This window comes from Amblyomma mixtum, chromosome 9, assembly GCF_055824585.1.
Source record: "Amblyomma mixtum isolate Tamu chromosome 9, ASM5582458v1, whole genome shotgun sequence".
Lineage (NCBI taxonomy): Eukaryota > Metazoa > Arthropoda > Arachnida > Ixodida > Ixodidae > Amblyomma > Amblyomma mixtum.
In genome coordinates, this window is record NC_143020.1 from 89,476,140 (window position 1) to 89,502,529 (window position 26,390).

At 44.1% G+C, this 26,390-nt stretch overlaps 1 protein-coding gene across 2 annotated transcripts in view; it reads right to left on the minus strand.

Annotated features, from left to right (window-relative positions):
* Positions 1-26,390, minus strand: part of LOC149330061 (potassium channel, subfamily K, member 13-like) — a 345,026-nt gene that overhangs the window by 164,817 nt on the left and 153,819 nt on the right. The window contains exon 1 of one of the 2 annotated variants that reach the window (XM_089559725.1): positions 15,993-16,347. The exons of the other annotated variant lie outside the window; for it this stretch is intronic. Within the exon in view, the coding sequence (XP_089415851.1) occupies positions 15,993-16,347 (355 nt within the window). Of the gene's footprint in view, positions 1-15,992; positions 16,348-26,390 lie in introns of those variants that run through there. 2 annotated transcript variants of the gene reach the window in all.

Consider the following 26,390-nt stretch of genomic DNA (forward strand, 5'->3'; position numbering starts at 1 on the left):
CCCGAGCGCAGCCACACAGCTACAAAGGAAGGTTTGGAACAAGATATGCTCGTGAACATCTTGCGAATGCAGAGTATGGTTGCTAACTTTTTACAACTATGCACATATAATAACAGACAGTATAAGAGGGGTTTATGAGTGTTTCTGGCAAACCTGAAATTAGGTTCGAGCTTCTGCATTGAACCTGCATAAGGTTGCCAACTATTTGCAAAAACAGCTTCCCACGCCTTCGCCAATGTTGGTAGGAGCTGTGATGAACTCTTTGTTATTGTTCACACAAAGTTTGGAAGGTTTTTGCTTCAGACACTCTTGAAAATGCGTTGCGGAGCGTTCCCGACAGTTTGGTACTCTAAAGCATGAATCATCATAGCCAAATTTCAGCTTTTGAACTTAAATAGAAACAGGTGAGAGGAGAAATTTGATTATAAGTTATTAGCGGTCATAGGCGTATAACACGTGTTATCCGTGTGTTCAAACGTGCTATGCACTATTACAATGAAGAAAACACGAAGCGAAACAATTCATGTCAATACACCTTTAACACCTCACATAAAATGGTCTATAGACAGTATATAGACTTCTTATAGACTCTATTGTCTTCCTACGTTTCTTTTTTCTCTATTCAAAGTATGTAGATTGTCTACAGACAAAAGTCTACTAAAAATGTATGGACATAAATCTATAGATTGTCTATAGACTGTCTATTACATTTGTATTGCCTAGAGACTGTTCTCTAAGATTTGTCGGTAGTCTATAGACTTTATAGACAGAGGGCTATGAACCGTCAATAGACTGTCTAAAAATTTTTTTGTAAGAGATAGATCACCAGCACACCGCTCATACATGACCGCTGCTCTTAGTTAAGCCCTGTCATAATCATCACCATCAACATCATCAGCCCACACACGCTCACCGCAGGACAAAGGGCTTTCCCAGTGACCTCCGGTAACCGCGTCCAGCGTGAGACGCGACCATCCTAAGCCGCAAAAATCCCTACCCTCCTCTGACGTCCCATTCGACGCCTTATTTTTCTTAGGGCCCTGGCTTCCCAATACAGCCTCCCTTCCTATTTTCCGACGCCAGCTGCATACCTATGGCACTGCTGCGCGCCTATACTGGCGTAAGGCGTAAGAGTGTTTCGATGTTTCGTCACATGAGTACCTCCTGTCTTCCGAGCTCGAAGACCGCTTCCGCCTGAACCCGCTATGCTTGTTCAGCCGACGAGCAAAGCAACGCGCGACCATCTATATCGGTTTGTCTCGGTCGCTTGGAGACAACTCGATTATTCCTTTGCCTTTCGAGGAGGTCCGAAAAAAAGGACTGACTTCTGGTCATGGCGCATGCGCAGTGACCGGAAGTGTATACGGCGGGTCCCCTTCGGGAAATTGGAATTGCAGTTGAAGTGTGGCGCCGGTCAACCTTCCGGTGGCAGCAAACATTTTTTTTATCATTTCATTGAACCTTGAAGGCGTTTCTTTGCCTTCTATAAGAGAACTGATTGTCCCGGAGTTTTTCGCTACCAAAATCTTCTGTAAACATAAAAAAAAGACGTAACGCTTAACCGACTGCTGGTCGTTAGAAGGCCCACGCAGTATTTATTCGCATGCGCACTTGTGCGCAATAAAAGCAGACACCTTGTATATATGTGTAAATGTACCAATATTTTGGCACTAATTTGAAGCATGGCGCTCGAAATGAACTACACTGGCGCTCAGTGTGACTTGCAACAAGCGAGATAATGCAGGGGCTTATTCTGTCTCCTTCATGTCTCTATTTCTAGCTTGCTTCTTCTTTTTTGTTTTATATTTCCTGTTTCCTTCCCTCTTGTTTCCCTCGCTTTATTTCCGTGGGTTCCGGTACCCTTTGAATGACGAAGGAAATTTTCGTGTCGTAATCGACGCGATAGTTTAAAGGTCGATGGTAAAAACCCCGGCCTTCGTATATACAGTTTACTTGCCGGAAGCGGAAGCCGAAAGCGGATACACGCCTGGCGTTGGCGGAAAGTCTTTTAATCTGTATCTGGGAGACACGAGGAATAATGTGAACCTGCTTCCCTGTTGTGCTCTACGTTCGCGATTGTAGCGCCACACGCAACACTGTCTTCCGCCCATTTTCTTTCTTGTTTGCTTTAGTTTTTTTCCTTTTTTTTCCTTTTCGGAGTGCTGAACTTTGTCAATAATTGGAAAAAAAAAATGAAAGAAAATCGCACTACTGAGACTTAAGGCATGAACTGTGTTTGATGCCATTCATACTATCTTGAACGGCGTCAGCCTTTCCACAAAGTGCTTATCTTTAATACCGTGTGGTTTCCCCCTTCTGTCGACGCCCTGGGGGAAACTTGGAATAAGCCCAGAAAATTGATATCGGAGGCAGGAAGAAAGGGGGAAAGGGAAGAGATGAATGGGAGTGAGGCGCTGGGAACCAGATGAGCCTCCAACCCAGGGAGCATAAAGCATTACAAGTTTATTTATTTAGACAGGTACAAATGTCTGGCAGAATGGCGAAAAGGCAGGGGCAACAAGGGCAGAAGGGTCCCGTGTAGACAGCTTAGGGACGTGTGGATCAAGGATAGTGCTCACCACATCAGTCGTATGGATATACGCACGCGAAATGCACTTGGTGCAGCTCCTGTTGGGGTTCATGATCACAACTTGGTCGTGCGAGGCCGAGTATTCTATAGAGACAGTGGTGTTTCTCTTATCCATCTTACTCTTCATCCAACGTCACGTGACTACCACGAACAACGCTTGCTGTTCTGGCCATGAGGCAATATACAGGGTGTATATGCTACAGGTCAGCGTGCGCATGCAGTATACGATTATATAGACTTGGACACTCTTTATCTTAATCCGAGTGAGCTTAAGCTTGGACTACTGCCTAGCTGGGCTATTCCATGCAGTAGCAAAAGATACTAAGATACACGCGTAACATATTAGTACACATAAATCATCACGTGAAATCTGTCCCGTCCTGTAATAATTTATTTCCTTTTTCTGATTCAGCCTCGGCTCTGGCTCCAAGAGCTCCAGAGAGCGTGAGGTCGCGAAAGGCATGGAAAAACTGCAACAAATTAGTGCAGCACTGGTTTAATTCACTACACCTCTTACGCTAGCCCGCAACAAGAGCCGAAGAAGAGCGCTTTATTTATCTAAAATGTTTATTTGTTTTTTTTTCTTTGCGGCCACCTACACAACCCTTAATCGTCCCCTGAAACCTTCTCGTCCGAAGCTGGAGCGGTACTGCCATGTCGGGAAGAGTGTCAAATTCGGAAGCCGCATTCATTACAGAATCAATATCATCCTACTAAAAATAAACGAGAAGAAAAAAAGAAAAGCCAGATCCTTGCCAACTTCAAACTCACAGATCCTCCATCCAATACGGTAAGCTTCGGATTCGCCTTACAGATAAACGGCGTTGCTCATCACGGAACAGCAGCAAGCAAGCAAAGTATCAGTGCTCGCCCTCGAAGAGTGTCGTTAACGCGCCCATCGAGGTCCTGAGCAGAGAAGGAATTGATCGGTACGCGCAGTCAGCGAGATATATCCAGGAGATTTGTGAACAGAGGTGTCGGGATGACCCTGGGTGATGCTCGCTGATCGATTTTGCCATTACAACCATTCTTTCCGAACAAGCTGTCGCCTCTTCTCACCGGCCGTAAAAGATGTGTCCCACCATTTATTATTTCTCTGTGCAATTAGAACGTCCTCACTCCTGTAGCGAGTCGGAAAAGTAAAAAAAAGACCGATTAATATGAGTTAAATTAAAAGAGGAGGAAAATAGAATTGTCGCTTTATCACTGCTTTTCTTTTTATGTGGCGGCCTGTCGGTGCGCCGTACTGACCAAGCATTTATGGAACATCGAAAAATAAAATCGATGTAAGCGATCGACGGCGAGAGAAAAGGGTGCGAGGTTGGCGCAACCTGGCCAAATCGATCGTTGGGCCTACCGCGAGGCGCATCCAAATGCGTCGTGCAATGCGATTTGCTGCAAGGTGGCCTCTGAAGTGGTGAGTTGAATTCCCGTCGTCAATACGCATTGATTCGATTCGCCAGAGCGCAGAGGCGATTCGGCTCACCGCAGTGCGGATGAATGTTGTCGATCGTGCAGTCAGTAAAATCTATTAAATTGTTGTCGAATTCATATGAATGCAAAGAGGCCGAGATCGGGCATAAGAGAAGGTATAACAAGAGCCAGTAGAGGCTTGAGTCCCGTACTGTCACCTAAGCGAAAAACATGCGTTCTGATCATTGATCCACGTCTGGAATGCTGAGAAATGCAGACTTCGTAATTGCTTGGCTAGTATTTGACAAAAGCGCCGATTTCTCTGCACTAATACCGCTTTCTCTATTATGTGTCCCATGTAAAACCCCATACGCTGAACATTTCAGGTGTGCTCTGAAACCGTTGAAACAATAAAATGCCGCTCTATCCATAAGATATTTCCACAAAAATGGCACCTTATTTTATAATATGGCTGTTGTATACAATTACCTGGGCGAAATGTTTTTCAACAAAAGAAACATAAGCAACCCGTTTCCTTTAATTGATTTCACACAAAAACAAAGTGTACATTCATGGCTTTCTTTCAAATTTCTTTTAAGCCTCGCCTCTGTTAGAGCGCTAGAGTAGATACCAAGAGAAATAGGTTTTATAGGGTGCCTTATTTTCACATAGGAGGTTAGCAATTAAATTAATTGCTAGAGATAATTTGGTCACAACAGGCGCATAGCAAAAATTCAAGAACATTGGGGCAGTCATTTGTCCAAGAGTGGACTTAACGCGGCTAAATATGATATGGTATTTATGTTATCTTGGTAACGACGGTGTAACTGATGGTAACTTAAACTGCAAGATAAAGATAATCTTCATATTTTGTTTCGTATTCCGCACAGTGATCCGTAGCACGTACAGTTAGAGACGATGTGAAGGGGAAGATGTTATCAGGATTCAGCTGTCGATTATTCCGTGAGTAGAACTGAAAATCTCCCTTTCTTCTTGCTTTTTCAATGGTCTTCCTCCGGACGAATATTGCCCACCAGGAACTTCTGAACCACAGCGCGAAAGAACTGTGCATATCGTTGTAAGGTACAAGCAGAGCGTTCCCTTTCATCTTGGAGTTAGCGGTACATACCATAGCTGCGAATCACTCGCATGACATGCGGGGCAGCCCCCTTATTTCTCTCTAGATCAAAGAAGAACCTTGGCGAGCCATACCGGCACCGTTCTACTCGAGTTTACGCACGTCTTCATACCCGCATCAGATGTTGCGCAGTATGGTCGGCACTCTTGGCGTTGCTTAAGCTTGTGTAAGGAAACCAACGTAGAGGATACGCTCTGCTCACAAAAGGTGAGCCCAGAACCGCAGCCCGTATCGAGTATGGACTACATTCCGAGCTTTTCACACCATCTAAAAACAATGAGATTGCGCTATGCGTAAGGGTCGGACTTAAACGGTTAGAACCGAAAAACAGCGATAAATTACGCTGAGCTGAAAGACGCCATCATGTCTGCCATACATGACGCAAGTAGCTGGCTAGTATCAGTTAAAGTAGAACACGAGAAAATTAAGGAAGTGCTGGAACCGGGAACGCGAGAGACAGCGACATCGTTGGAGTTCAGTACCGCAGATTTGAGTATTGAGGCATTGGTCCGCGAACTGTGATATGCTTTTGCAGATAGGGAGGCTAGACGCACAGCTAAGTGCTGTTGGATAGCGAGGCGCCGTCTGCTCAGACTTATCACCAGCATGGGCAGTAGCTTAGTTTAGTAGGTGGTTTAAGGATGTTGACTAGTTTTGCAACCATAACAAACCGTCAACGCAAAAATATGTACAAGCGGCAGAAAAGTGGCATGTTCTGGGTTCCATGAAGTTAGGAAGCAGTTCCATCGCTGTGTCACCTTGTGGACCATATTTTGGAGGGCCTTCTCGTTCAGTGGCGACTGCAAACAGAATATGCGAATCAAGATATCTGAGCTAAACTATCACTTAAAATTTTGTCCCGTCACAATAATTTAACCTCGGCATTTTTACTCTTTGTTACGACTGTAAAACTTCCTGCTTCTAGGATACCTGTTATTACAACAACTTCTGCGTTAACCCAGGTTAATTATCACACAGGGACATCATATATTTAACAAAAAAAGAGAAAATACGCAGCAAGAAAATATTCTTAGGAAAAAATAACCCAAATTTGCGTTCTGATATAAAAACCAAAACAATTCTTCGGAATATTCAAACAACAAAAACCGATGCTTCAAACGCGTAGCTATGCGTTATCTCTATAACATAAGAAAACTGCGCCTAAGGACGAAACTTTTACCGATTGGAATGGGCTAAGCGCTGATGATATAGAAAGGCGCTCTCATTTCACGCTATGCCCTCGAGAAATTTTACCACACTTGCAGCGTTTCCATGAGGTGAATTCAGCATGGGGAACGAACCGAGGCGATGCAACGGAGAAGTGCTACGCTACAAGCTGTAGCTCAAAAAAGGAGCGAAGCGAGCGTGTATTAAGAAAGAAAGAATTAAGGAATGCAGGAAAGAAATAAGGAATAAATTATTGAAGGAATGGACAACTTAGAGAGAAGAGAAGAAAGAAAGAAAGAAACGAAGGAAGGAAGCGGGAACAAGACAGATAAATAACAGAGAGGATTTGGGAGGAAAGAAAGCTGGAAAGAAATAATAGCTCATAGTAGCGAATAGGGAAGAAGGAAGGAAGAGGAAAGGAAAGGTAAAGAGGAAGAACGATGGGAAAGAGAAGTAAAGAAAAGAACAAAAGGAAGATAAATGTGTCCAAAAAGCAGAACTGAAAAATAGGTATAAGAAAAAAAAAAACGTTTTCGAAAAGTTTGGGTAGAAGTTCGTCTTGTCGTTCTCTGAACACGAATGATTCAAGTAAGCTGCAGATCGCATCATTAGAAAATAACAATTTTTCCACCAGACACCGTGCCGCAGCCTTCACACTCTTCACACATACTGGCTGTTAATAAAGTGTGCCAACAAGTGTCATAGACTGGCAACAGTTGGTAGGGCTACTTAGAAAGGATTAACCGTATTCACATTTTTTGGACATTGAATAGCTGAGGACGTCAGGGAAGGCGTTTACATCTTTCGTTTTACACTTAGGGTATCTATTTATTGAATTTATTCTTTTCACGCAGTAGGTTTAGAGCTGAAATGAATAGTACAAAGGGTTTGCTCTAAATACATTTGACGTAGAAAATAAAGGTTCGAAAGCAGAAACATGTGGCTGTGTTTGATTGAAAAGCGGTGCGAACTATTGCGTAACCAAACGCGATTCGAAAGTACGGCGTTCGCCGTTTTGTGGAGCAAGAGAAGGCTGCCGCTTGGAGCCACACTTTATTTGAATATGCCCAGTGGGTGGGCACTTTCAGAATGCGGGCTCACATTTGCTAACGCAGGGCAAAAGGATGTGAAATTATGTTTTCACGGGGCTATTACTATCCGAGCTCTCTCCGCGTCAACATGGGGAAGCTTTGGGCCAGTTGGTCTGACATGTTGGAGAGGAGGAATAACCGCGAACTTGACAGGACCACTTGGTAGGGCTACTTAGAAAGGAGTAACCGTATGCACATTTTTTGGACATTGAATAGCTGAGGACGTCAGGGAAGGCGTTTACATCTTTCGTTTTACACTTAGGGTATCTATTTATTGAATTTATTCTTTTCACGCAGTAGGTTTAGAGCTGAAATGAATAGTACAACGGGTTTGCTCTAAATACATTTGACGTAGAAAATAAAGGTTCGAAAGCAGAAACATGTGGCTGTGTTTGATTCAAAAGCGGTGCGAACTATTGCGTAACTAAACGCGATTCGAAACTACGGCGTTCGCCGTTTTGTGGAGCAAGAGAAGGCTGCCGCTTGGAGCCACACTTTATTTGAATATTCCCAGTGGGTGGGCACTTTCAGAATGCGGGCTCACATTTGCTAACGCAGGGCAAAAGGATGTGAAATTATGTTTTCACGGGGCTATTACTATCTGAGCTCTCTCCGCGTCAACATGGGGAAGCTTTGGGCCAGTTGGTCTGACATGTTGGAGAGGAGGAATTACCGCGAACTTGACAGGACCACTTGGTAGGGCTACTTAGAAAGGAGTAACCGTATGCACATTTTTTGGACATTGAATAGCTGAGGACGTCAGGGAAGGCGTTTACATCTGCCGTTTTACATTTAGGGTATCCTCTGTCCATTAGGGTATCCTCTGTACATTTAGGGTATCCTGTCCTCTTCTCGTTCTTCAGTCCTGTCAAGTTCGCGGTTATTCCTCCTCTCTCCGTGTCGTTCATGAGACCTAAATCCGTACTCAAATAACCATGTTTTATTGCGTTTGTTCCTACAAACGCAAGAATTAAACGGGCCCGAACTCGTGCAGTCGGAGTATGCTTACCAAAACCTTCCCGGAAAAATGTGGAAGTAGATAATTTAACAAAACTTCTGTTTGGGCTAGATGGTGCATAGCTATAAATGAAATGAAATTTAAGCGCACACGAAAAACGCGCACAAGAGGAGAAACACACAGGACAGGCGCTAACTTCATCTGATTTATTCGCAGGTAAGAGAGCGAAAATATATACATAAAACGAGACATGCGCAGTAAAGAAACAGATCGTCATATCACAATGCGTGCTCAAGGTATCTGTATTCTGCCTGCAAAAGATTAACTGATGTATCACTCACACAGTCATGCCATGTATCACTGTGTATGTATCACTCACACATCAGGAAGAGGGGGCATGACTGTGTGAGTGATACATCAGTTAATCTTTTGCAGGCAGAATACAGATACCTTGAGCACGCATTGTGATATGACGATCTGTTTCTTTACTGCGCATGTCTCGTTTTATGTATATGTTTTCGCTCTCTTACCTGCGAATAAATCAGATGAAGTTAGCGCCTGTCCTGTGTGTTTCTCCTCTTGTGTGCGTTTTTCGTGTGCACTTAAATTTCATTTCATTTATAGATGTGGAAAAAGGTTTGTTACTTTTCAGCCGTGTGGAACTTTCAGTGATCATTTGTTTTTCTCTTCAGCCACTTCTCTAATCTGCTTCTTATGTTTTCTAGCCCGCATGGCTTAAAAAGAAGAGCGAAAGCTAAATGTTCTCTGGCGAATCCTCCGGGGCATCTGCCTTCTGTACTTTTCTCTATCAGACCACGCGCACCACCCGTCTTGTCCCTATTTCCTCAGTGTCTGCCTTTTTTTCCTTTCACGAGTTCAAGAATAAACTCTACACTAACCTTATCCAGGTCATTTTGCTTCTCAATGCTGTCGCTTCAGCCAGAATCAACCGTTATCTTATTTCGCACGGATTTCCACTACTTTTCTCAAAAGTCAGCAAAGAAAGAAAACTCAGGATTAAAAAAAAAAACAGTTAACGGAAGACGCGTCCTTTTCGCCGCCAAAACCTGCGATTCTACCGAGTGGCGTTTCTACTACTGCCGCAGGCACATTTTACAAAGAGCGAGTGAGTTGGATGCTGAACGACAACACGTCTGGCCTTCCGCATGCCACGGCGAAGAGTTGCGCCTCCCGAACGGGAGACTCTCCCTAAATCCCTTGCTTATGCTCTTATTTCTTTTTGCATTTATCTTAGATATCTCCTTTTTCCTTCCTTCTTTTTTCCGTTTTCCAGGCTAAGTTTGATCTTTTCAGGCAAAGAGCTGGATCGCCCGGGATCGAGGCAAGAGTCCCCACGGAATGAAGCGTCTTGTTCCCGTTTGCATATTGAGGGGTTCCGTACGGCGTCCCCCGCGCCCGCCGTGCACGCGGGTTAGAAAGAGCGAAAAGGACCATTGTTTCGTCCTTTTGCTCTTTCCTTCTTTCTTCGTTTCATAATGGATTTATTTCTGCGTTCTTTACAGATCTCTTCCTACTTCCAACCCTTCCGTCACTTTTATTTATTTATTTACCCTAAAGACCCAGAAGAGGGCATTACATAGGGGGGAATGATTAAAAGAAAGCACTCATAACAAATCAACTCATAACAAATGATAGTCAATATACAGAAGGCAGAGTTCGGGTAACATTTGGTTAAGTGCAGAATAACACATTGAAGCAGCAAAATTCAACACGTTCAAACAAGTGAGTAATAATTAGGGCAAAATAAATAACTACATATACAATGGCACACAAAAGAGGCTCTGGAGAAATGGCATAACATAAATGGCATAACATAACATCACAAGAAATGGCATAACAGAAGTGAAGCAATAAAGGACCGCCAAAAAGTTACGGCCGTCATAACACGGTAAGTAATATAGCTCTCTATGACGCATTTTCCGTGTGCAGAAATGTTAGTAAAGCTGTTTGAAAAGATAATTTAGTATGGCCGTTAATACTCTTTCCTTTATTGCTATTTCTTTTTCCGTTGTTTCGTTGTTCCTTCTATTTTCTCTCCTGTTCCTCTTTCTTTCTTTCTTTCTTTCTTTCTTTCTTTCTTTCTTTCTTTCTTTCTTTCTTTCTTTCTTTCTTTCTTTCTTTCTTTCTTTCTTTCTTTCTTTCTTTCTTTCTTTCTTTCTTTCTTTCTTTCTTTCTTTCTTTCATTTTATCGGCATCTAATTGTCACTTTTCGTCTTTCCCTTGCTTCTGTCTTCTTATGTGTGTTACCTTTTGTAACCATTACTGGAGTGGCACGCAAGCGAAAAGCACACAAATTTATTTCTTTCCCGGCATCATTCTTTACCTTTGTATGAATGTTCTTTTTTCCTGTTTTCCCTTAATTCCCGTTTCCTGTCCTTTGTTCCTTCCTTTAAACCTTCTTATTCCTTTGATTTCAGCTTCGTGTCTCCCCTTTTTGGGCTTTATGCTTCAGTCAGCAGAGGAAAGAGGAAGCTTTGGGGATACCCGAAAATCCCTGAAGACAAGAGGAAACGCGCCGAGGGATTTCTAGTTTTCTATGGAGTAATTCCTCTTCAGCGAGGGAGAAAATTCTCTGTGTTAGCAGGCAGACAAAGGACTTCCGCTGTTTATCTCGGCGTGTATACGCCTGGCATGGCGTGTTAAGAAGACTAGTTTAGATAGGCGCCAATGCGCTTAAATGCGATGCTAAACCATACTACATTATCCTTTCAGTGTCTATTTCAGACAGCTCTTTTATCTTTAATCGCGGCGCCTGGTTACCACGTGCTTTACCAGCGTGTGTTATCGTCTTTGTTTTTTGCTTCGGTCCTTTCCATTTTTTTCCTTTTTTGTTACCAAGAGCTTTGGCTGATTAGCCTCCCTATGCTGCCGGCTTTCTGGCCATCCCCTGGCGTGGGTATGCGTCATTTGTTCCTTTGAACAACAACAGCAGCAAAATAGTTAAGTTGTAATATTGGATTTGTTAGCGGTACGCTTACATCGCGCGTAAGGGTTGAGGGCAGTCAACAGCGTCTTTATCCGCTTGCACCCGCTGTTCCTGAGAGCATTAAGTCCAGAACTAGAAAGGGAACGTAATGATGAAGAATGGAATGACAGTAGGAGAACAATTTGCATTGTAAAAACTGCGGACGCTGAGACTAAAGCTCAGGCAGAACGCATTATCTATTCATGCATCCATGTACATTATAATACATATTATGAACTCGTTTTAATCCTTACAGAAGCTTACAAAAGTGGACTCATTAGCTCAATTGATGTGCCGAAAGGAAGAGTAACACAAAATGTGCTTAACGCTATATACCGGCGTTCATGCGGAGACGGGTTTCTCCATACAGGCTCAGGTTGTAACTTCAGTAGCAGAACGCGGGGGAGGATAAAATGAAAGTATGCAGAAAGAAGATAAAGAGAGAAGGACTGAATTAGTGAATGAGTGAAGGAAAATGGCAGAGGAAAGAAGGAAGGAAGGAAGGAAGGAAGGAAGGAAGGAAGGAAAGAAGGAAGGAGAGGAACAAGAAGAAATGAATCAATCGAGGAAGAAGACATGAATGAAGGAACGAAGGAGGAAAGGGAAATGAAAGAAGGTAGGAAGGAATAGAGGATACAGGGCTGAAGTAAGAAGGGAAGCGAAGGTACGAGGTTGGAAGGAGCGAAGGCAGGATAGAAGGAATGTAGGAAGGAGTAAAGAAGGAAAATCAGATATGTTTGCAGCGCCAGCGCTGAGCGGACCAAATTACTGGGTGATAACTGCAGATACGCTTATTCTAGAACGTTGCTCTTGCAGCTGTTGTCAGTGGAGACCAGCCTGGAAGGAAAGGGACTGAGAAAAGTTAGGAAGTCAGATCCTAGGAAATAAATTGAACCAGTTGAAATTGCTTATTTTAGTTAAGTTTCACTAAACTGACTTTTATTTCACTGCTATCGGTATTCTATTCATAAAACGAAGTGCAATGCATCACAAGTGGAGGTTAGAGGGCAATATAATTTCTCCGGAATTCCTCCAGTTTTCACTGCTGGGGAATTCTATTTCTTTAACAATACATAAATTATCATAGCTATAGATGCGATGGTTGGCAGTACCAATCTGACTAAATGATATAAGTTATAAATGATATAAGTATGGTTTGGGGAGGTTTACCGTCCCAAAGCGACTCAGGCTATGAGGAGACGCCGTAGTGAAGGGCTCCGGGAATTTCGACCACATGGACGTGACGGTAGAACGACGTGAATAATTAGAGAGAATAAAACAGGTTGCGCGCTTTTGAATGCTTTCAAGGGAAATGGTGAGGTTAGAATGAGCATGGTCCTATATGGCACAAGCATATTCTAATTAAGGACGGATAAGCGTTTTGTGTAGTTAGCGTGATTACTACAAGGCGCGTGAATACAGTTTAATACCTGATAGTTTCTCACTCACTGCCAGAAAATGCGTACACATCACAAGTAATCCTCGCAAAAGGCGGGGAGATGGCTCAAGAGAAAGTAGTCCAGCCATAGACCTTTAAAGTAGCGCTTCTTTGGCGTAGGCGCCACACTGTTCGCTGAACTGTCGCTGGTATCAGGCGTAAGCATGGTGGAAGTGTTGGTAGAAGCTGACCGCACCCGTCGGCAACACTTCGAATGGCTACAGACCGGGGGCAAAGATGAAGGGTTAGGAAGCTGGCAGGTGAGATCATCAAGTTATCACCATCTTGAAAGAAGAAAAGCTTGGCCATTACGAAACGATGTGCTACTCGTCGGTTGTGAGGCACTCTTGCTTAGAAGGTTGGTTTCGTCATAAAACGGAGAAAAATTCAACAGGATTAATAACTGAGGCCGAGATTTATTTATTATGAAACTGGGAGATGCGGGCAATAGAAGGCGTTCTTTGCTTAAATACCGACACTGTTCAGTACCTACCAGAAGAAATTTTGCATCGACTGCCACCCAGACTTCTCGCGTTGCGCAGTTCAGGCGTTCGCCATAAGCAGAGGAGTCATTATTAATCGCTGCAATAGACCAGGGCAGAAGATTGGGAAAGCTTGACGACAGAATCCTAAGGGTTCCATTACTAAAAGCCTGACAAAACTGCTACCATTTGATGCCCTAACATGAACTGAATCATGTGCTATGGCACCCGATCTATTTCGAAGTTTACTGGCATACCAGAATCGCTTGTCGTGCCCTGAATTTTAGCCCTAAAGAGAACAGGAAAGTCATTTGTATTTAAAGACGATAAAAAGATAGTGGTTTTGTAAGCGAAAGATTGCAAGCAGTGGTTAGGGGAACCTTGTTTAATTAAGAGTTATCTCCTTCCTTCTCGAGTCAATCTTAGAGACTTACCCACAGAGAGATGGATTGGATCAAGCAGAACAACACTTGCGAGGGAAAGAGAGACGAATAAGGAAAAAAAAGGAAGAGATATACACTCGCCGACCCGGAAATGCTCGACCACAGATCAAAGAGCTCAGGGAGGGGAAGCAGTCCCATTCTCGGGAGTCGGGAAATAACGAAGTCACTTGCCGTTGTTTGGCCAATCAATGAACGAGAAACTTTCCAGTTGCACTGCCCAAGGCCGAAGGGCTTGGCTTTACTTGACTTGGCTTATACTGGCTTGACTACTCTAGACTTCGGCTCTCCGGTTATTTTTTTTCGTGCCATGTTCTTTAAGCCAGTGGTGTGGCCGTTGCTGCCAAGGATGAGGAAAGCTGATTGAATCGCCGGTCGATTGGGGTTCGATTGTTTGGCTACAGGAGAATGCGTTGTTGCCCTTTAGGATTAGTTCAGCAAGGATGAGTCTACCTGTTTTGGAAGGAGTTTTCGGCAAGTAATGCCGAAGCAACGAAAGCCTCACGCTGTGCCTGAAGATTCGGTTGAAGTGTTGCTGGGTGCTGTCGCGCTTCTTGAGAAATAATGAGGTCAAAAGATCAATTCACTCAAAGCTTTGGGACAGAAGGCATGACTGCCTCATTTTATTAAGGAATATCAATTGTGATTTCTAAGTGCTGGTCTTGAGAAATAATGTCGCAGAGAACATCTCGCGGCAAATCGCGAGTTTTCGCTGCCGCATCGAGAAGAAAGGGTGAAAAACCGGAAAGGCCTGATTTATCTTCCAAAAAATAAAACAAAACGCGGGGACCAAGATGTGATTACAATATACAACGTGAAGAAAAGCATAGTCAAGAACAAAGAACACTACGTCATCAACTGCCGTAACCAGTGAGGATTTTCGCAGAGCATACTTAATCTACTTGGCGAGCAAGCGCCTCCTTCTGATAGTTTCCGAAGAATGCAATTCATAATATTCATTTGGGGAAAATTATTTACAAGACTCTTTATCACCGGTACGACAGGCGCTGCGATTAAATGTGAACGTGAGTTTGAGTTCGGGAACATGTTTGGGCTTTAGGTTGGTGTAGGGAAAGACAATGACCTTGCAAGCAAGAGAACAATTTCGACAAACTTGTATAAGAGCGCGTCATTCTGGAGAGCACACCCTTGAATTGAAGACGGTGTTGATTCTGTCCATTTCTGGGCGCTTAAAAATGTGCTCCTCGTTTGGAGATATTCGCTATGAGCTTGACTAGAGTTTATAAATTCCGAGAAACGTTAACAGCGAAGTAAAATCTTCGGTGATTTCACATTCCGCTGTTTGTCTATTCTACGTTCATTCTTCGAGGCGCAAACGACCTATTGAATCTGCCAGGACAGAGGCCTGTTCTCGCCGCATGACAGCGCTTCATAGTTTACACTGTGTGTGACCGAGCTTGGTCTTGTTCCAAATGGCGAGCTCTCACCTCCAAAGCTCCACTCCTGGTTTTCAAGTAACTATGCTTGCTGATAGGTAGAGGACCTTCACTGCCGTAAGTCGGCAGCCTGGCTTGATTTGAATAATAGTTAAAAGCAGATGATAGCCACATTTCGCTCATTTTAAATACTAGTTAGTGCTAATTTACAAGTTCGTTCTCTGTCTACATTAGCGAACCCACTGATTTCAAGTTCGGCTATTTGTAATGCTGTATAGTCGCGCTTTGTGTCTGCAATTGGTGACCATTAGACGCAAGTCGCCGTGCAACGTCTTTAAGCGCAAATAAATGCATTGAAAGCAGAACCACTACAGTGGTGCGGCGCATTCAGATGACAACAGAGTAATCGCGGCGCTTGAACGAGCGTATCTAGAGGCGAAAAAGGAAAAAAATAGAAAAAAAAATCAGTGGAGCAATTTGTTGAACTAGTGTGGGGTGAGGCGAAAGCCTTTAACGCGGTGTTGCTGCTTGTGTCACTGATGTGTGGTTAAAATATTAATTAAGTACTCAATTGTTTGCGAATCTTAAATGCTGGAGGCACTGGAGGGCGTTTGGGAGGCCTCCGTCTGATTCGGCGCCTTTCTGCAAACGCTCTCCAGCGTCCTTGACAAGGAGAACTACATATGCGTTGGCAGGAAGTAGCGTAGCCATTAGGATGCTCGGCTGCGAAACGGAAGGATGGTGGTTCGAATCCCATCGTGCACAAAAAATTCTTTTCTGGTCTAACTAGAAAAAGCGTGACACCTCTGCTGACAACCTTCTGTCGACAGTGATGAGGCAGTAAAGGCTTTCGCCTTAAAAAAAAGTTTGATTTAGGACAGGAATGGCTCACCAATCGTAGAAACGACCGTGCCGACGAAGTAGAAAGCTCCCACAAAGTCCCAGCGCGGTCTCTTGCTCGGAAGCATGTTCCGGGACGACGCGTTGCCGTGCTCCTCCAGTAGAAGCCGGACGTCCGCGGGATCCACCGTCCCGTTATATTTGAGCCAGAAGTCGTGTAGCACTCTGTCGTAGCGCTGGCGGGCTTCCACCTCTACCGGGCCCTCGATGGCCCGGAAGAGCACTGCACCGAGGATCATGTAGATGAGTAGCACCACGGCCAGGAGCACGAAGCGGGCGTTCTCCTCACGAAGTCGCAGAAGGCGTCGACAGCAGCCGCCCTGGCGGCGGGGCGACGGACGCTTCATGCAGCGCACCAACACTCCACCGGTTCGGGTCGCCGGTCTTCTGCCGCTCCTGGTACGGACGGCGACGTCGCGCTGATATCCTGAGGCCGGCCGACGGGTGCACGTCTAATAGTCGTTTCCATTTCGAAGGCGCAGTAATCCATTGGAATCAATGCAGGCATCAGAGCATAGACGAGTATATACTACGACGCTTCACTTCTGATCCCCCAAGAGGCTTCACGTAGGTTTCACTGAACTTAAGACGAGCATGGGGCGGGAAAAGAGCAGATACTACCGATTGCTGCGTTCAAAGTCCCACCTACCGCTCCCTCTACGGTCGGCGCAGGTAACACGTGACTGTCCTGAGTCTCTCAGTTTCGATCCATTGTTGGCAGCTCCGAACAGCTTCGTCGGAAAAAACTTCGCCCCATATCTTAATGAGATCTAGAGGAGCGTAGTGTCCTGCAGATGTTTTAGTGACACTTACCTATTATGCACAGAAATATACCTGATGAAAAAAAAAAAGTCTATTGCCCGCCAAGGCAAGAATGACTGCATTAGAGTTCATCCGGGGACTGCCTGTGACGGCTATTTGACACGGTCTTTAAACAACAGGAGATTGAATGTTGTCTGAATCGCTTGTGCAATAATTTTTTCAACGTATCACTTCGATGTGGACGGCGTCAGACGGGAAGGAAGTTGCGTAGGATGTCCATGTGTGTCTTTGCAATCTGAGTGAGGGAATAATACGCCTTTCTTATATTCTGCTCTCAGTCACACTTTCGTTCGACCCGGAATGTCTTGACTCACAAAATCTCCTCTGAAGTCGTTCAAGCCTGTGCATTCTCAGGCGGCGGTAATTTAAGAGTGTATGCCTTGACCGCCGAATTTATATGGGTGGTGCAAAAGCGAGTTCTATTTTCATAAGTGCTGACTATCTTTTAAATAAAACAACAGTATATTCGTTATCCAAGGCTCCTGCCTGCCCATGTAGATGTTCACATTTGAATTCGAAAGAGTCGGTGCCATAAATTCCGAGTAGGGACTTCATCAGAACTGGAGATTAGTATACTATAACTTCTTCGGTTCGTATGTTTTCTTGCAGAAAACTGCATGTGCCTGAGGGATGCCGCAATGGACAGACGAACTTTGAAGAAAATATTGAAGCCTGAGCAAAACACTTTCCATTAGCCCTCATGAAGGATATTTTGCTCTTCGAGAAGAGACTTTCTCACGTAGCTTTCAAAAAGAAGCGAATGAAATGTCCTAGACCGGCAGACTGGCGCTTCCAGCAACGCGTTCTGACTTCCGGAATAACGTAATAATTGCCCCAATTTTTTTACCGTCTTGTTACAGAGTTTGCCATTAATGATGTGCAGTTACTTTTTTAGCTGTATTATTCGTTTAGACATTTCCTGGGGCCACTGGGCTTCATTATATTGACCTCTACACTAATTTCTAGTACCCGGCCATTAACTTTTTTCAGCTAATGAACGCTGACTCTTCTGCAAAAAAAGTAGCACAACTTCGTAATGCCATTTTACAGTATAATAGTTTCGGCTAAGAACATCACTACGTGGCACAGAACTTGTGACAGTCAGTAATGCCGGTTTCGCACACTTGTGCTGCCTAATTATACGTTGCAATTTCTTGCGGGGCGCTGAATTTTACTGACCCGTAATAGGTTATGAGCATAAATTCTTCCTTAGCTCAAATGCAAGTATTAGAATAGAGATAAAATAGAACGGCACCTAATATTTTTCAATTTCTTTATAATGTGACTGCGGCTATTTGTTCACAATGTATGGAACCAGTTTAATTTCAGCAGGAGATGATGTCAGAAATATGTGATATCAGATTATGACAACTCCGTGTACTAAATTTCAACATTTTTTTGTGCGTTGGCTATAGCCAAGCCTATTGGCATATCACTGCATATGCATTATGCAATCGTTCCTTTACTTAAGATGGACAAATGATTAAATCTACTCTCGTCAAGTCTTCAGCTTCGAGCACTTTACTTTCACAGTGGTGTTAGTTATAAACAGAGACTGCACAACGTACGTTACGGCGCTGGAAGAATTTTCAAAGCGCGCATGCTACGCATCTGTCGTAGCTTTGTGTAACGTAAGAACATCAGAGAGACGCTAGCTGTGACACCGTATTTCCTAAAATATCTGTTTCACGTTTTTTTTTTTAGCAGAACGTGCGTGTTTGATAAACTTTCTCGCGAGCAGAAACCAATTTGCTCTCTTTAGAGCGCACTTTCATAGAGTTTGCCGATGATAAAGAGCGAATAAAGATTTCTATAAATATTAATAAATGAGCAACTCAGTTGCTTCAGCAGGTGCGTTCGATAAATTCCAGTGCTCCGTAGAATGACCAGCTGGACGGTTCACAACACAATCAGCACGTCCCACAAGCGCTGGAAGCGATGATTTCAGTGGTAGATTATCCTTTAGAGGCTGCGACCTTTCACTGTTGTGCTGTGAAAACACCAAGTAGTGACACGCACACTCACACACTCACCCCCACGTCACTGAAAGTCGTGTAGTGGCAGCAACAGCAAACAGCCACGTAGGTCACCTCACACGCCGATGCAGATTAGGTGCACGTGGCACTAAAAAAAAAAAAAAAAACCGAACGTGCGAACTTGACACGCGCGCACTTCCTTTTGCGGATGCTGGGTATCAGCTGGTTGGACGCGGCGGCTCTCCAACACTGAGTGGAGCTTCGGCGCGCTAACGCTCCTTATTTTAGTTCGCTTACTGTGTAGGTTTTCGGGGCGCCCGCGCGTGAACGCAGCGCGCCATGCGAGCGTGCTGCCATCTCTTGGTGTGACGTTGAGACAGAGAGCTTCGCCAGGCGCGCTCCGCCGAGGACGGTAGGCCAGCCGTCATTTCCGAGATTCAGAATCCCCCTCGCCCTTCTCTCCCTCTTTCCTACTCTGCAGATGTAGCGCCATCTGCCGCGCCTGCGTCGAAGCAGTGGCCGTCGCTGGATTCATGGTTTCAGCCCCTTCCTTTCTTTTTCGGTCTCACTCTCGGGTGCTGTGATAAAAAACAAAAACTTAAAGATTTCTACATGAAATACTATCTGAACTGCTACTTAGACTCTGACCTGCGTTACCCAAAGACTATTATGTTTCAGCTTGTGTTTCTTTTCCCATTAGTTCCTGTGCATAAGCTGCACAAACGCAGAGCTATTTTAAATATTGGGGTAGCGGTAATTTACACGTACTCATTAATTCCTAAGGTGTTATTCTATTTCACTTCACGGGCTCGTTTGATTCTCCCTTATCTGAATTAATATCCAGCTTTCCCCGCCAATCTTGCAGTCGCCTCTTGTATGCACTTTTTTGTTAGGTGGAGCCGCTTGCCGTTTTAAATCCAGGAATATGTTTGCGGTGGCCCTTTGTACGACACCGCAAACGTGAGGTGGCAAGAGAGCGCCGGCTGGAGGGCCGCATACTAGATAAACGTACAACCTTTGTCAAAAGTTTAGAGCCCAGGGGGTTTGCTTCAAAGCACTATTGGGGCGCTCCTGTAGCACTCATGGAAGTCCTACGCATCGGAGGGTGGAGGGCGAAAAATCTTCTTACCTTCAGGAGATTTGGGACACTGAGCGCGCATTACCAGCAAAGCAGTGTGGCCGAGAAGCAAACCCCCTGGGCTCCAAACTATTGGCAAAGGCTGTACGTTCTATGCTTTGTATACGCTATGGCTAGATCTTACTGGCTCCCAATTTAAACCGAAGGGACGGCTAGTGCCATCTTTCCTCGTAAATTACCCTGGCTGGTTTATACATGTCGTTCTTCTTTTTTTACTTTTAGTTACATGCTGCTCCTTTGTTATTCTGATTCATTTTCTATAGTGTCCGTGTTTCTATGTTCAAGGTGTCACGCCGGACCTAACAGTGGCATAGAGTGCACGGAAAATGCCGGTCCTACAAAGGACCACAGTTACACCATCCATGTCCCAATATTGGACCGATTGCCTACGCTGCTTGGGATATATGTTTGGTCCCAGCAAGACAGGGCCCTAGCGCAGACTCTAAACACAAAGGAGTATATAGGGAGTAAAGCTGTCCTCTAGTGCACACCCTTTAAAAAACGGTGTGCGCTAGTGAACAGCTTAACACCCTTTTCACTCACATTTAGGTGTATTCGTGTTCACAGTGCACAGCTGCCTCCATGCTCATTAGTGGGTCAGGAAAAAAATTCACAGAAAAATGAATGAGGCAGGAAAAGTAACAGCGCCTAGCCTAGACAAGTAACCTTTTGCAATAAATGAGGCGCCTCGTATATATATATATATATATGTCTTCACCAGCCAGGTGCCCGGATTTGAGTCCTTTTTTTTTTAGGGCACATTAAATACCATGGCTACAACGAAAAAACGCTCACTCCCGGTGCCATGAAGAAAAAAAAGTGGAAGTGCCATTCTTTCCTTCAGAGCATGTCGCTAAACGCAACAGACATTGTGCTAACTTGGTGTCAGTTGTACGTAGATGCTGATGGAAGGCTGTCTCAGCGCATTTAATTATCAGTGACGTGAGAAGGAAACAACTTTGAACACAGCGGTCGTCCTGATTTCTTTAAAATAGCTCACTGCAATATTCAATACATGTTGTCTAATAAAGTTGTCTAATTCACATTGGCATCACCACAAAAGGTAAATAGCGAATCTTTTACTGTTCAGGGTTGCAAATTGCAAGCGTTTCGCTTTTTCACCTCCTTCTTCATCTTCGGTTTGATCTGTTTTCTTGCGTTTGTGGGTGTTGCTTTAACATAATTAACATGTTCGTATGAATTGCGCATGTATTATGGCTTGTAAAGAACGGAGTCTATCTTTTATAGTTTCGGTTACCGCCTAGCCGCCTTGGTAACACTTGGTCGGAAAATGAGGGCTGGGTATCATTGATAAAAACAAGACATTCATTAGGGCCACTGGGATGCCTTAGTGATATCTCCACAGTAGTTAAGAGGAGGTACATTGTCTATAGCAACTATTTATATATATTTTGACATTTTATAGTTTTTATCTATGGGGTTCTACCGAAGAGCGAAGTCAGAAAGAGAAAATTTTTGACAACGGGAAAGAAAATATACAAGCTGCGAGAGGAGTGCCGCCAGTGTGCTAGTCACCATTCCGACAAGAGAACGAAACGTTTCGGCAAGTTCTGTGGTGCAAACTTTGGCTAGAGGACGGAGGCTCTCTTTGCGAACCTTGTTCATTTCTCTTCCTATATCTATGGGGCGCAATTCGTTGGCCTAATTGGCACCCGAGGTCCGAGACTCCGGTATCGAATGACCCATACACGGGACCATTTTTTGAGGGGAATAAATGAACAAAAGAAAACGAAAAGACGTCGCGGAGTATGTGGCTCGAACAGACTCTAACAAGAGCAAGAACGAGAAAAAAATGAGGAAAGTTTGTGCTATTACACATCATTGTGGCGACACAATACGTACACTTTCCGGGAACCAAATTCAGGCGCGTCGTACGAGTACACTCTAAACACGAATTAACCTATAAGGGAGTAAAACGGGTGTAAACTGTTTCACAGCACCCTGCTTTTTAGATGCAGGGTATTCTGCCCAAGTTTCGGGGTAGATTTCGATAACTAAATACGCAGAATGCTTCCTCTTGGCAATGGAAACATGTTACCACCTCAAAGCATAATATTCGGATGAGTTAGCAATGGGAGGAGGCATTTAAATGCAGGGGCGGTGGTCTTGTGGGTTGCGAATACAGGAGATTTAAACGGCGGCAGAAACCTTCGCAAATCGCACTAAGTTGCCATATTTTGAAGAGGGAGTTCGTTTCCTTTGCCAGGCGTAAGTACTCGGTATTTTTAGTGGCGGAAATCTACGCCAGGGCTTGGGAAGAATATCCTGCCGTTATAATGCCGTGCGCTAGAGGAGAGCTTGCTCTCTATTTACTCCCATATAGTCAATCTCAGTTCACAGCGTTGAGAGAACGCCGAATAAAACATGTCAATGGTGTGCGCAGACAATAGTCGCGAAAGAGCTTTAATATAAGCGGTTACGGAGAGAGATAGAAAGAACAAGGTAAACAGAGAATGTTGAAGGACAAGTACGATGGATAAGGCGAAAGAAGCCCCTATGAAAATGAAAACAAAACAAAACCAGAAGAGGAAAAAGATAAAGAACGGACTGGCCGTAACACTACTAGTAGCCTTAGAAACAGGGTCGCATAGCCAAGATTTACCGCTCCTAATTTCTGCTTTTTTCTGGCAGATCGGGTTGAAGGGGCGGTACGCATAACCCACCTCCGCAGCGAGACACTTTTTCGCACCCCCCCCCCCCCCCTCCCCCCCTTCCCGGGGGGCTAATGGAGAGTCAGGCGTGCCTGATTTGTGGGGCCACTTCGTGACGCGTAATTCAATAAGGACATAAGCGAACACGCGACGCCGCAGGGGACGCATATATATTCTCCGTACGCATGAATATTCCGTGCAGCGTTCGCCTTCAGACTGCTGCGTACTTGCGCTACAGGGCGTGAAGTGGTTCTCTGCACGGAAATAAATGACAGCCTTACTTGCAGAAGCACTCAGAAATGCACTAAAGTAAGTGCTTTTTGGAAAGGTGATGGTTGAAAGTCCTTTGATTTGAACGCCGTGATTTAGAGGGTACAGAGGGAGACAGATATCCGATACCCCCTCCGGGTAATGGAGTAGGTTGTGAGAAATAAATCTAGCAGGTAGAAGCAAATAGTCAAATGGGACAGATTAGATTAGGAAGCTTTCGGGGATGGGGTTAATCGGATATGAACGCTAGAGCCATTCGTCATAAGGTGGATGTAGCAAGGTTGATGATGAATGTGGTGATTTCGGCGATACATTCTTTATTCGAACAGCCAGCCCGGCTGTGTTTGACGCGACTAATGTGTTTGTGCTTAAATTGGCTCGATAAAATTACATCGGGTGATTTTAGTGCAAAGGTAATATACGTTTGCTTTTTTAGTACAAATTTGTTACTACATGGCGGGGGTGAAGACCGCGACACGGAGTCAGTCTTCTATTTAAGAATAAAAGACCGCGACACGGAGTCAGTCTTCTATTTAAGAATAAAGAATAAGCTTTAAAACGCGGACACACGTCTGCGGTACGATATAAAACCGCCAGTTTAACTGCCAAACAAAATAGACAGTCTGTTAAAAATTTCCCATTTCTGATTTTTTTTTTGTATTCATCGCGGCTTCATCTATCTCTTGATGAAAAATTACAGCGAAATATGCAGTTCAAATGCAGAAAGTAACATTTTATGCGGCGTCGTAGAACATTGTGAGCGAAACAAACTTTTGGTGCTGCCGGCACACAGTGGATTCGGCAGGTTTCCGACGACGGAGCACCCTATCTAGTGTGCCAGAGAGAAGAGTTCAGAAAATTAAGTATTCCGTTTGTTGCACTACCGCATTTTTCGTAAAAAAAGCAAAAGCATATGAGATGATAAACGAGGCAAGCGTGGGGCTAAAGTTAAAGGTTGATTTTTTTAGTTGTTAGTTTTTCTGCGATTGCTCTCACTCATCCCTTCCGCATTTCGTAACGAATGGCCGTAGAATGAATCTGTCTTTCTTTTGTTTTTTTTTTTTGCTCATAAACGTTGCGATGCTGAGGAGGGCAACGAAATTGTCTATTTTTATATGTACACTTCCGGCACACTTTGAAAGTGATTTCTGTAAGAAAGTTTTCATGTAAATACGAGTCTTGTAGTTAAACTTTTGTTTCATGAGTTGTGGAACTCTAAAAAAAGAACCAATAACCTCGTTCCACAGAAAAGGGCCTTGTAAACTTGCTTTCATAAAAACTTCTGCATTTTCTTCTTAAATAATTAATGCCCCTGGGAGGAAAATACGTAGATGTTAATTGTAAACTAAACCTGCCAGCTAAAAATAAAACGCTGCTCTGAAATCAGGGCGAAAAGTAAAAAAAATTACAAAATTGGGCTCTTTTGTTACAGTTCATGCATAAATAACAGAAATAAATTTAATTGCCGTGTTCTCCTTTAATTCTAAATATGCCGCGCTTTAATTGGATAGTCGCACACATACGAATATATTGATCGTCGTTTTAGTGGATATTTTACGCTACTGAATCGCACCTTCGGATGCTCTAGGTCGTGCATTTTTCTTGCACTCCTTACCCGAAACTGCTTCGCGGCTTGTACATCGAAGGTTAAAGGGAGAAGCTTAAGGCAACGTTTCCTTGAGTCTTTATACCCTGGCGTATGAAATCCTGGAGTCGTCCATGAGCCATGTAAACACACTCCAGCCTACTTAGATTTATTCTGAAGGGCGCTGCGATAGTTTGCAGGCGTCCGCATTTTTAGCCATTCAATGTCCACACTGAATGCAAGAGGGGGAGCGCGGATGAAACGGTCGGTCGGTCGGTCAATGAATGAATGAATGAATGAATGAATCAATAAATGAATGAATGAATCAATCAATCAACTGTTCTGTTCACGTCTGGGCCCTATGTGCCTATTCTCACGTACCGTTTCAGACACTTTATGCACCCCATAATATGATTCATAAACTAGTCAAAACGCTTGCTCTAATGAAGATTTTTCTATTAGGATCCCGGTGGTGCTATACACCTCACTGCTGCTCTCCCTCTTCACTCCGTTAGTGTCTCTCTGTTCAGCGTCTTCTCAACAAGATGACCAGACTGTTTTCGTGCGCCAGCTGTGGATATTTCGAATGTTTTTTTAGAGCTTTCTATTAAAATTTACCAAACATTTATTAAGATTAAATATTTTTTATCTCTCGAAGGAGATTTTGTGGCAGAATATATGTGCGTGGCGGATTGATGCGGCATTTCAATGGAGTTGGTACCGTTCAAATCGGCTTGGTTTCAGCTCAGGCTTCCCTACACTGCTTACAACTACTACTGATACGGTATGCGTGGATACAGGACAGCGAAACACCCGGCCTCCCACGAGCCTAGTTATGACACGTAGCTTTCTTTCACTCGTTCTCTCTTACCGTGCGCATGGCCACACACACTCAGTTGCTCGCTTGTAGCGATTATCAATCTTGCGTACTGTGAACTTACTTTTTTTTTTGTTGCTTGGTCAGTATTTCTTGTCTCACTTGTTTATTGTTGAGACCCGTTGTCATCGACCGGACGAAGAAAAGGCCTTTTTTCGAGGTGATTTACGAAAGTCCGGGGGCTAGTAGCGAAAGGCTGTTTTAATATTTTCACTGTAGGTTGCACAGAACGTAAACTATACAAGCTGCTGTCGGGGTCACATCTACTTCATTACGCGTGACGACGATAAGTGGGCTAGACCTATTTGCTTCACAACCGGATGCCTGCGGGAGACAAAAAAAAAGGGAAAAAAAGAAGGCAAGTATAGGGAGGCTTTGAGGCCCTGATGAATCTGCAGACGCGAAGGCAGCGAGTCAAGAGTGGTGTGTGCAGTTAGGCCTAACCTATACCGCAGATGCTATACGGTGAAAGGGCAGAATCTGGGTCACGAGCTTAGTGAATCCAGTAGTGCTTAACCCGAAAATGGAGACCCGCGGTTTATCAAAACAGGACTATGAAGCGGTGCATACTCGCGATGAGTGGCGCCAAGTGGTGGGGGTGAACGAAGACAAGATAACTCCAAATTTTCAACCATGGCTCTTTCAAATTGTCTTTTGTCGAACTTCAAATTAACAGAAGGCGCAAACACAGTTGAATAAGGCATTGTGCTACTTTCATCAGTGTGCGTGCTTTTTGAAGCTCTGTTCTCTCTCTCCCCCCCAATTCTTGCCCCTCCTAAGCACAAGCAGAACAGGTTCACACAGAAAGCGCTGTTGACAGCTCATGTGAACTGAGTCAAAAAGTTCCTGCGAATGTTGAAGGGACAGATGCCCGCAGTATGAATGTAAACATCGGTTTGCTTTCACTGGTTATTGCGAACGAATCCAGCCTCATAGCATATTAAGAAGGTAAAGCGGCATTAAACGATGAATGTATAATCCATCCTGAAGTGTTCTCTGCCGAGTCGCAGGTAAGATGCCCTGATATGGTGAGCTTGAAGATTATGAAAA